Source organism: Leuciscus leuciscus, assembly GCF_965113295.1.
Source record: "Leuciscus leuciscus genome assembly, chromosome: 16".
Taxonomy (NCBI): Eukaryota; Metazoa; Chordata; class Actinopteri; order Cypriniformes; family Leuciscidae; genus Leuciscus; species Leuciscus leuciscus.
The window spans coordinates 17221878-17234440 of record NC_138740.1 but is presented as its reverse complement, the minus strand read 5'-3'; the positions used below and the strand labels follow the sequence as shown (position 1 = coordinate 17234440).

Below are 12563 nucleotides of genomic sequence, written 5' to 3'. Positions count from 1 at the left end.
AGTCCTTTGAACACACCTGGCGAAGTATTCAAACAAGGAAATTGAAGACCCCTTATCCTCGCCAGAAAAAATTTCACTCCGCTGAATCCACATATTTGGCTGGTTCGTTCTGTCACGGAACACTAAACGAGAGACGAGGATTCAAGTGCAGAGGAGATTTAATGAACAAACACAAACAAAGTACAAAAACTCAGAACTCAGATAGCCAACAGACAGGAACATCAAGGACAGGTAACTCGGACAACGAACCAGCACAAGACTACAAACACAAGGAGGCTAAAATAGGGGAACAAACAAAGGAGGGTAACGAGACAGACAGGTGGGACAAATTAACCAATAATCAGATAACAAGATGGGAGGGGCTAGACAATAGACACGAGCACATGGCCCAAAATAACAAAACACCCATGTGCAGCACAAGACAGGACAGGCATGTGACACCAGCGTCATTGTATTTACGACACGAGACACTAAACCCGCTAGATTTAAATAGCCATGACAACAGCCAAATAAAAGTATTTGCTAAAAAAAAAAAAAAGAGTATAAACTTCTAAAAAGAAATGGCTGAATCGTGGTCAGTGGACAAGGTGCAGACGTTCCTCTCGTTGGTTGCCGAGGAGTGGATGGGGAAACACGGAATGAAAAATTCGCATTTAATATGATGTTGTAATGCCAGTAGAGACGGTAACAATAACGATCAGTCCCACCCACTTTGAAGCGGTACTAACTGCAGTGGAAAAGCAACCGAGCTAAAGCGAGCCGAACCGTGCCGTACCGAGCCGAGTCGTACCACGCAGTGGAAAAGCGAAGCGAGCCGAACCGTTCCGCCCCGAGTCGAACCGAACCGTACCGAGCCGTACCATGCAGTGGAAAAGCGCCATAACAGTAGGCTAGTCATCTAAAAACATAACGGAACACTTACCGCAGCCACAGGTGATCCACTTTGTCCTGACTTTACTATCGATGGGATGGCCCTATCCTTCAGCACACGTTTCATGGTCCGTGTGGCAAATTCCATTTTTTTCAAAATAATCGTCCTCAGTGAAATGTTCTGAGCAAACGCAATAGTCCTTGATGATGTCTACAGGTGTGTTTGGATCTATATCCAGAGCAAGTAGCCATTGATTCATCAGGTTAGCGTTTTTGGTTGGAATTCTATGAAACAAAATGGTATTACCTGGTCTCCCCTGTTTATTGTCGCAGCTCTTTACAATACAGCGAACACCCATGATTGTAAACTTTGCATTTACTATCTAGTAATTGCTGACTCTATTACTCCAACGCTGAGCAAACTCTCTGCTCCTCACCATGGCGCTTCTCGGGTGCTGCGCTAATCACTCTGCCCAAGTAGCAGTGCTTCGCCTTCTGAGAAAATAGTTCCCAGTATTTAAACGTTTAAAAAGTGTCTGTCTCATATGACCTTGTTATTTGTACACACTGTGACTATACAAATCACAACATGTAAATAGGAAAATGTTGGCGTTATTTTGTCACTTATTGGGATTAGTATGCTAGCTGTAGCCATTTACATCCAGTCTTTGTGCTAAGCTAGGCTAGCGCTGGGTGCGTCAAACAGACTTGCAGCACGCACGGAGATGAAAAAGGTATGTATGGACTTATCTAACTCTGGGGGATACGGTGAATAAGCTAAAGTCCCAAAAAGTCGAAGTGTTCCTTTAATGTTGGTATACAACAGTATATGATAGCAATATAAGGTATAATACCAACTTTAACGATACAATGTTTAATAACTAAAAAATTATGCAGTTTTTTTAATTTCCTGAAAAATAATGGTTTTGGAGATACGAGGATTCCGCCCGACAGCGACGATATGTGATACATAGACTATCTTAATGAACTTTTAGTGACTTGAGGAGGGAGAGGGGGATGCATATATAAACAAGGAGATAAGTTTGGAAAAGACAATGTCCTGTGCTCTTTCTTTGAAATCTTCTGTCCAGGGTGCATTTTATTGCTTTATTGTAGGGTGAGTTTTATCTCAGCTTTTGTCTTAGCAGGAAAATCAATTCTTACACAAGTAATAAAGACAAGAAAAGAAAGGAAGTTAAAATGGTCAAACTAAATTCTCTAAATATAAAAAAAAGAAAAGCATATAAGTTATAAGTCCGTGGAAAGAGATAGTGACGGTAGGGAGAAAGCAAGACCTTGCGCTCACAGGACAGTATTGGCAACATTTGGAGGTTACTGAGGTTTGTCCAAAAAGTTGCTAGATTTGACGCTAGTCGCTTTTTTGAAAAATTTCACTAAAGGGGTCTGAAAAGTTGCTAAAAATAGCGACAAAGGTGCTAAGTTGGCAACACTGTCTGGGTGCGCTTTATAGCTTCCTGCCATGAAGTCACCCGCCTATACGCCATTGGACTGACTTCACAAGTGCTTCACGACGCAATCACGCAGTGTGTTCCCAAAGCGTCAATCTCGACACATCGCGAGTTCCCTTAGAAGGCAAACAAGTTACAGTGTTTCCAATTTTGTCCCTTGTTTCTTGTCCACTGTGGAAGATGTTAATGCAATGACATCCTGATGTGTGCAAAGTAGCATTTATTAAATCAAAATAAAGATGAATTGCAACATAAAATAAACAACTTAAATGCAGCTAGCACGTTTTTACACCGTGCTATATTGTCTCCATGTGCACATGCAAAAGACTGTATGCTCTTGCACCAGCACCCCCTCCTGTCAGGAGTGGTATATCTTTTTAAATGTTCTTTCCCCTCACGCCTATAGAGGGCACAAACTCACAGAAATAAACTATAGAAATTAAATAAGACAGTAAGTATTGCTTCCACAGCTGAAAAAACAACAACAACAAAGTAACAAACAAAAGTGTCATTTTCATTAAACAAAAGTGTCATTTTCATTAACAGTATAGGTAAATGATTGCATAATTGAATGATTGTGTATAATACATATTACAAAACGTGTAAGTATTGAGCATATTTTGCAAAACATATTACTTGCTGTCACTACATGGCAGCAATATTATTTTTAACATTGCATATAGATAAAAAAAAATAAAAAAAAGTATTTGTTCACTGCAATGTAGGTCATTTTCGGATACACAGTAGTGTTTTACATAATGTAGTGAAATTTTATAAAAAAATCTTGAGTGAAATATTATTTTATTCAGTAATTTGATTGATTTTCTTAAAGGGGTGGTTGAGTGTGATTTCATTTACATTTACATTTAGTCATTTAGCAGACGCTTTTATCCAAAGCGACTTACAAATTAGGACTAATTTAAGCGAGTCATCAAAAAGAGGCAAAAAACAACAATTACACAAGAAGTGCTCAAAATACGAAGTTCAGGTATTATTCAGAGTAGCATAAGCCTGATAAGTGATGTTTCAAAGGGAAAAACATCGTTTAAAAAAAAATATATATATTTTTATTTTTTTATGAGGTTAAGTGCTCACGGAAGAGATGGGTTTTTAGCTGTCTTTTGAATGTTGTCAGGGATTCTGCATTCCGGATGAGGGTGGGGAGAGCGTTCCACCAGCATGGAACTGTGAATGAGAATGTTCTGGAAAGTGATTTTGTGGCTTTCTGTGATGGAACCAAGAGACGTCGCTCGTTGACCGATCGTAGGTGTCTGGTAGGGATGTAGACTCGTAGGAGTGAGTGAAAGTTGGGGGAGCTGATTTCACTTTTCTAACTTTAGTTAGCGCAGTGTATAATGTTGCTGTTTGAGCATAAACAACATCTGCAAAGTTACAACGCTCAAAGTTCAAAGCAAAGGGAGATATTTGCTTTTAAAGAAAAGGACTACAACAAACGGCTTTTTTAATTTATCATGACAGAATATCCTAATTGAAGATAGTTAACTCCACATCAGCAACATAAATTCATCAACTAACCATTCAGAGACGTCCTGTTGCATTCTACATGTTGTCACTTCTTCTTGAGTCTCTCCATCCTTATCTGACTCCGTTTAACATTAAAGGCAGAACAGTTTCTGTCATTTTAGTGTGTCTGCATGAGGTTATAGCAGCTGCTAACAGAAACCCCGCCCTCTGCAGCAGCTCATTTGCATTTAAAGGGCCAGGCACAAAACAGTGTGTTTTTGCAAACCCTCAAAAAGTGACAACTTTAACTTGCTATATAAAAATATCTGTGGGGTATTTTGCGCTAAAACTTCACACACACACTCTGGGGACATCATAGATATATTTTACATCTTGTGAAAAGGGCATTATACCACCCCTTTAAGTAATCTTGGATAAAAAAAATTTAATTCAAGTTTAAACAGATATTTGATAAATGTTCTCGATTAAATCCCTTTCAACTCAATATTGTTTAAATAACGTCCCAGTGTCTTTATTCTCATATTTATCTTAAAAAAAAATAAAAAAAAATAACTTAACTTAATGTGGTGTTCATGTGTAATTTTTTTTCCCATTAGAAACTTGATAATTAATGAGAAAATGTAACTCTAACATAAAAGACATCGAAGCATAGATATTATAAAAAATAAAAATAAAAATAAAGATTTAAGCTACATATGTTTCCACTTAAAACTGTAAGATTAGCGCATATAAAAAAAAAAGAAAAGAAAATATTGACACTACATTTTCTTGTAATAAAATGCATAATAAATTCAAGAATTCTCTATTTATCTACACCAAGCTTTAACAATCTTTTGTCTTATCTCTTTGGTTTGTAAACCATATACTAAGGGATTTAATCCTGGTGGTACAATGTGAAACATTACACTAGCTAGTTTTCTGCTTTCAGGGTATTCCGGAAAACGATGAAGAAAAATAAAAATGCCTCCAGAAACGAACATGATTAAATAAACCGCTAAATGAGTGCTGCAGGTTTTTATGGCTTTGCTGTTGAGTGCTTTGTTTTTGCTCCTTATGCATAGAGTAGCAATTTTGACATATGTTATAAATATAGATACTGCTGACAGGCAGGCTATAATTACGGTATAAACAACTCCAAACACGTTATTAATACTTACATTTTCACATGACAGTTTGAACAGTGAGGCATTGTCACAGAAAGGGTTTTCAATTGTTGATCTGCAGTGAGACAGACGCACAGTGAGAGCTAACATAATTGTCACCACAAGTACTGACAGCCCCCAGGCTGATGCTGATAGTTTAACCACCATTTTATTGGTCATTATAGTCGTGTATCGCAATGGATTACATATAGCCACATATCTGTCAAAGGCCATGATCATCAGCACATAGTGACATGCTGCTGTAAATACATGCACAAAATAAGCTTGAATAACACACTCCACATATGATATATAGTGCTCTGAGGTTTCCCTTAAAATGTCCTGCAGCAAGCGTGGCATAATGACAGTGGTCCCTAATAAATCATTAACAGGCAAGTTACAGAACAGAAAATGCATAGGATCATGCAGATTCTTCTCTGTTGAAATCAGAAATATAAGTGTAATGTTTGATACCACTGCAAAAATATAAGCCAAGAAAAGAACAATGAAAACAGGGTAAGAGGACTGATGTGTAACTTTGAGTCCCTCCACAAGGAGAATGCTGTTTCTTAATGTCAGGTTGTCCATTTGCTGCTGTACACAATACCTGTAAACAGAGTAACAAACAGATGTCAGTTTGATTAATAATATAAATGACCTTGAATTACTTAATTGGATATAATGCACATTATAAACTAATGCTCTGGTGTTCTGTGGCTCTGTACATTTTTTACAACATACTTTCCTTGCTGTTACTGCAGTACATGACATGACAGTTGTTAACATTGTTAACACTACACAAATTAATAAACTAGTTAACATTATATATGTTGACAATGTACCTGATTTATAAATGCACAAACAAAAGGTTGCCTATGTAAATGCATTTCAGTAGATAGCAGTCTGTATACATTAATGTTACTTAATAAATGTAAGTGCTGCATCTTGCCTTAGTCTCATTAATATCCTCCCTGTAATGATTTAGTCAAACAGTATGACTTGCAGTTCTCTGTTCTTTTAATGTGGGGTTTATATGAGTTTTCTCTTTCATCAACCCAACAGGGAAAACTGATTCATATGCCCATATGAAAAAAAAAAACCTGCATGGTTCATATACTGCAACCATATATCTTCCTTACTTAAATCGGACAGAATTACCTTCTGTGTTTCATATAAGGCCAATATATGTCCTATACAAAATCAGACCGATTATGGCCCATTTCATACTAAATAGCACACATTAAACTTGTAGGGGTTTTTTTGCATTATTTATGAATACTGTTAAAAGACTTATATGAGTTTTACATGACAAAAGTATGCAAAAGTGTATGGTATTAGTAGAAACGGTAACACTTTAAAATACGGATCCTTCGTTAATGAATAACTACACAGGAACAAATGAGTAACACAATATTAACAATCTAGTAACTACAATTAACTAACAAGTAACTCTGATTAACGAATTAGTAAGTAATAGCACACAGATTTAAGTGGTAGTTACTATTAACTAATCAATAACTACTATTTTTCAATACTTCCCAGAGAAATAATGAAAAAAATTCACAATTCATGCAAAACTAATTAATAACTAATGCAGGAAAAATTACTAGCACTAGATTAACATTACTGCTAGATACTGTACACTAATTATCAATATGTAGTAGCGTAGCAGACTTATGATTTGGGAAAGCTGTCAATAATTAGCCTATGCACTGCTGTCTTTTAGAGAACTATTCATAAACTAAATAATTTTTAAGAATTGTTTTTATAAATGCACTTGTCTGGAACACTTACCCTGTGGCCGATTTTCCGGCATTCCTCTGGACTGGCTTTGAATAACTCATCATGGTGAGTACTGGAACATCAGCCATCCAAATACCAGTTATTTTATTATTTAACCTACCTCTCAAAATTGTTTTTATGTATGTCTCTTTGCTCATATGTAGATATGTATGTATGTATGTATGTATGTATATATATATATATATATGTATATGTATATGTGTGTGTGTGTGTGTATATATATCCTGTGAATGATTAGATGATTCTACCCTTTCGGGTTGGCTTACCGTAACTACAGCATGGAATCACGATAAATAGTAATTACTCAAGTGTTACTACATACTTCTATCGGAACTACTAATTATTTGGATCCGTATTCTAAAGTGAAGATCATGTTAACTAACTAGTAATGACTCAAGTGTTACTACATACTTCTATAGGAATTACTAATTATTTGGATCCGTATTCTAAAGTGAAGATCATGTTAACTAACTAGTAATGACTCAAGTGTTACTACATACTTCTATAGGAATTACAAATAATTTGGATCCGTATTCTAAAGTGAAGATCATGTTAACTAACTAGTAATGACTCAAGTGTTACTACTATTGTTACTACTATTGACTTCCATAGTATATTTTTCTCCTAATATGGAAGTCAATGAGACCAGAAACTGTCTGGTTACTGACATTCTTCTAAATATCTTTCTTTCTGTTCAGCAGAAGAAAGAAATTCATACAGGATTGAAACATGAGGGTGAGTATATGATGACAGAATTTTCATTTTAAAGTGGAGTATCCCTTTAAATTGTACAGTGCAGAAGCCGGTTCGAGGATTACTGTCAGAATATCACTGATCTTTATGAAGACTGTTCATTTTCCTACAGGATTTGAAAGAGCAGTTATAAAGCAATGACATTGTAAGACCGTGTATTTACATTAATTGTGAACTGTCTGGGCCTGTTGTTTGTGAACAAATCATAACATATTGCAAATGAACAAAGTTGAGTCAAATATGTTTCTAGAACAGTGATTAAAATGTTGAAAATTGGATGGAATATGTGACATGAACTCTGGTGGTGATGCACTCTAAAAACTTTTAATATGATTTACTCAATTTTTTTGGTGAAACATTTTTACACTTAGAATATTGATTAGATTTTGAGCAGTGAAATCAATTACATACACTGTATTAACGGAGTAAATGTAAGTAAAACAAATTAAATAGATCTGAGTAACTGCATTTGAAAACATTTAAAAACAATTATTTATTAGTAATATTAACTGTGTTTATATGCCAGTAATATTAACTTTTTTATTTCCTCTAAACCATTGTAAAAATATTCCATACAACCACCGGTATAACTACATGACATTGGCCTTTATTGTCGATGAGTAGCCTACAGCAATACAGCATATGTTATACTATTTTTAACACGTATACAATATTGCCTACATTTAAACTAATGAAAGAAACATTTTCGAAGTAAAAATTTAACATTTAGGCCTAAAAATTCAACTAATTCAAGTGTAATCAACCGGTCTGTTATCCAGTATCCACCGGATCAGCGCTGATTCCCATCCCGGAGATGGACTCGCCTCTGCGGGGGAAACTCTAACTTTACACCGCCGTGCTGCGTCACTCACAGCCGAAAGATACTGCGACGCGACTGACTCCATAACCTGCCAATAAACACACAGTGGACAGTTCTGAGGACATTTTATCATCCAAATTAGTTATATCAGAGAATGTCTAATAGGAAGAGAATTGGCACTCTCTGGTTACTTCCGGTTTCTGGACTGGCTGCAGTAACACGTCTCTGTCCATGCGGGGGCGCTCGCAGGCGAGTGCAGAATGAATGGAGGTCTATGACGCTAAACCATGTAACGACAATGACTATGACATGCGGTCACATGCTGTGCAAATTAGTAAATCCTGATCTCCAAACACATCCTTCGTTGTCTCCTTAGACAACGAGTTTGTTCATGGCGCCTCCAAGTCTGCTTGAACGGTCAAAATTGCATCTTTGTGGCTCCCCCGAGGGACATTTGAGTCACATAAGGAAACCCTGTTTTGGAGAATCCCCTCTAAAACCCCCATTTCAGCATGGACTCCCCGTGACTTTTATAGACTCGTGACATTCCAGATACACATACACACACACACAAACATCCTTTGTGTAACTTAACATCCTTTAATGTATGTAACTCAGAGTTGTATCTGCACTTCCTGTATGCATGTGTGATTAATGTTGTTTTGATCATATAGTTATGATCTTTCGAGTGTTTGGCTCTGAAATGTATTTCTGAAGAATGTTCTCCCAGTAGAATCGCATCCCGTAACCCGATCTCATTGGCAGGTCATAAAAGTTGACCACCAACCCACACACAAACACACTCTGGACTTTGAAACAGAAACCCCCTACAGAAAAGGACTTTTACCCATAAAGTCACTCTTAAATGTACTAAACATATAAATTTGTGTGTTAAGAGGTGTGTGTAAACCATAGGAAAGCATACATGTCCTATTTGTAACATTAATAGAACTGCAAATGCCTATACAAATGCATAATAATGTATCTTTGCATTGCTACAACGCCTATATTCTATTTTTGATATCTCTGTAATCCTCTCCAGCTAACGGAGTTGAATTCCGATAGCAGAATTCAGTGATGCGCATTGTTTTATAAGTTCATATGTCTGGAGAAAATCCTCTCAAGTTAAAGTCAATCATGACTCATTCGAGTGGGCGTGTCTAACCGGACAAAGGAATCTTCCCGCTCAAAAAATCTCGACAGCTGATTCGTCCTACACGAAGGAGGGGACGGCACATGGGACACTGATAAAAGTCCAAACCTTCAGTTTCCTCTCTCTCTCTCATCCAACTCAACTCATCCTCTCTTCGGACCTTCTTCTTCCCGGCGCAGCGCTTCTCCAAGGAACATCTGAAGGAGGCCCTGGCCTTCTCTATCGACGAACACATGTTCGAGTCGTAGCTGCGTCCCTTGCGACAAAGACTTTAAACCTCTCCCATCCCGGGAGATGAACCTTATTTTCCGGTAACATTACATTCAGTGAGCCTTTCAAGCTTCCCGCGACACCGGAAGACGCAGCAGAAACAGGACACCATCCTCGCTTCCTGCCTCAGCCTCAGCCTCACCCGAAAGAGCACAGAATCTTGCAAGTAACGTAACTCTCTCTAAAAGCTGTTCCAGGTGTCTCGTGAGCTTTGTTTTCTGTATGTAATAATTACTAGCTTTTCCCTTCTCCCTATATCTTTCTTTCTTTCATTTCATTTATTCTGACCACGCGATGTTTTCTGTTTTGTTTGGTTAAATGTTTGTTTGTTTGTTTGAATTTTTACGTACGTTTATATTTGTAGTTTATATAATCTCTAGTGTGTGCCATTTTATTAATAAACCCATTTATACTTTTAATTGTCTCTGTGTTTGAAAACCCACCTTATAAAAGTCCCTGAAACTAAAAGATCTAAGCTACAAGCTCGATATAAACTACATTTAGTAGTTCTTAATTCAGAAACTCAGTAAGTTTGATATTCGTGGCCAGAAGATAAAACTTTCTCGGAGTTTGAAAAGGGATACCCCCTTCTTAACTGTAATGATCTTACATTTATTCACTGGACGAATTGAATGGTCATCAGACAGTTACATTAACAAGGTAATCTCGATAATTGATAAAATAAATGTACATGCGACTTATGAATTATGACCATGAGTCATAATTATTAATATTTCCAAAATTCCCTATATTCTTGAGCTAATTCACATTTACCCAGAGTCGTTATTGTTACAACCATCAAAATCCATTTTTCTCAGGATATAATTTTTTGTCTAGTAATTTGAATGTTGTATTCGAAAGGAGATGCAAAGAAATTACACATTGCTGGGTGTTAGATTTTTTAGTCACTTATTTGCTTTAAAAAGTCTTTTAAAATGTCAATGACGTCATACACATCGTACGACCAGAGATACTGCTTGACGGCAATCCTTCAGCCGCTTTGGTGCTTTCGCGCTCGGCACTTTCTTTTCTCTCGAGGCATCGACAACACAGCTGACACAGGTAAATACACGTGCTAGAAGAGTTTTTGTTTTGTTTGTTTCTGGTCCCGCTTCGGATGCCACAATGCCATCAAGCGGTATCTCTGGTCGTAATCAGTCCTTCACTGACCAATCAGCGTTCATTAGCAGAATGCTAGCGTGTTATGGGCAACAACAACTCAACCTGTAAGAAATCGAAAGGACATAAGTACTCGTTCATTAAATTTTCGACCTATAACCCATGTTGAACTTGCAAAACCTACAATAAAATATGAGATTTCTCAACGGCAATCGGGTGAAAGAGACAAATTTAGCCGTCTAGCCCCATAGACTCCCATTCAGTCTGCACTCGCCCGCGATCACCTCCAGTGGAATTCTAATGGAACTGCAACCAAGATCGATACAATGGGGCTAATAGGAAGTGCCAAGGCTCTCCGTAGACGGGCTCTGGTTATATTCATTATCTTTAGGAATATAGTCGTGTGTTTTTTTATGCAAGGCGTTACAATCATGCGAAAAGACAGGCGCGAGTCGACACTCGTTTAACTCGTTTGCGTCTCTGTATGTTCTTTCGCATTAAATAAAATGATTTAAAGCACATTAATGATTATACAGATAAAATAAAACATACACACACCTGAATTTCACAGAGGAAATGCACCAATTCTGCGCCGCTGAGAAGAGGAGAGGACTCTGGAGAACTGTGCTGGACTGGAGAGAGTGAGAGAGTTCAAACAGCGCGCGCTCACGAGTCACTCAACCGTTGAGTTGTCGTCACGTCAGAGGGTGGGGGAGGGGTGCATTGTTTTAATAGAGTAAACTTAATTTCTTATGCGTGTTAAATTTTAGTTTTAAATTTTTTAATTTAGTTCAGTTTAATTATACATTCTCAAATATTGTGATGGAAATTTCACAAATATATTAGCTCAGTGTATTTTAAATAAATAATTGGTTAGTCAAATACTAAATTATTTTAGTGAAAAACTTCAAACTTAGATATAACTGTAAATTTCAGACAAAATTAATTGTTGGAGTTTTAGTCAATTATTCCGGTATGTTCAACTCAAACTATCAAGTAAATGATATTCAGAGATTTTATAAAGTTAATTATAATGTGATATTTACTAAGCCACTGAATTATTTTTTAGAGTGATACGCATACGAATCACTTCAACATTTAGGAAAGTTTTATGTTTGTAGGTTAAGAATAGAACTGTTGTAAACTAGTACTGTGATAAAGTTTAGAGAAATTGTCACAAATGAAAATGAAATCTGGTGATGCAGGATTTAGAATGAAAACGTCTCAGGTTACGACTGTAACCTATGTTCCCTGAGAACAGGGAACGAGACACTACGTCAGAATGACGCTATGGGGAACGCCTCAGGCGTGACAGGTGTCTGAAATCAAATATCATCTCACAGCAATCATGCTGACCGGCGACAGCCCGTGAATCATTAGCGTGAATGATTAACGTGCAACCTGCAAGTATAAAAGGGGCGCTTTGCAAACATGACAACATCCTATCGTCTGAAGGGACTGTTGCAGGCAGGCCCCGAGGCATGGCAGGAAGACGTAGTGTCTCGTTCCCTGTTCTCAGGGAACATAGGTTACAGTCGTAACCTGAGACGTTCCCTTTCGAAAGGGAACTCTACACTACGTCAGAATGACGCTATGGGGAACGATATACCAACGCCACCATGCTAAGGGGAGTGCCTGCCAAAAGGCAGTGACAACTGTCAGAACCGGCAATTCAAATG

The 12563-nt window shown here is 37.3% G+C and overlaps 1 protein-coding gene and 1 long non-coding RNA gene across 2 annotated transcripts; both read right to left on the bottom strand.

Moving 5' to 3' along the window:
- Positions 1–4630: 4630 nt before the first annotated feature.
- LOC309477436 (olfactory receptor 8G17-like) lies at positions 4631–5554 on the bottom strand (the record flags this gene model as incomplete). Its single annotated transcript, XM_082140701.1, has 1 exon — positions 4631–5554. One exon carries the CDS (start codon positions 5552–5554, stop codon positions 4631–4633), a length of 924 nt encoding a protein of 307 aa, XP_081996827.1.
- A 2553-nt stretch (positions 5555–8107) lies between these two features.
- LOC309477447 lies at positions 8108–11522 on the bottom strand. Its single transcript, XR_014198638.1, has 2 exons — positions 11439–11522; positions 8108–8421 (listed from the first exon to the last, which is right to left on the bottom strand). It is a non-coding gene; the product is annotated as an uncharacterized lncRNA (long non-coding RNA).
- Between the last annotated feature and the right edge of the window lie 1041 nt (positions 11523–12563).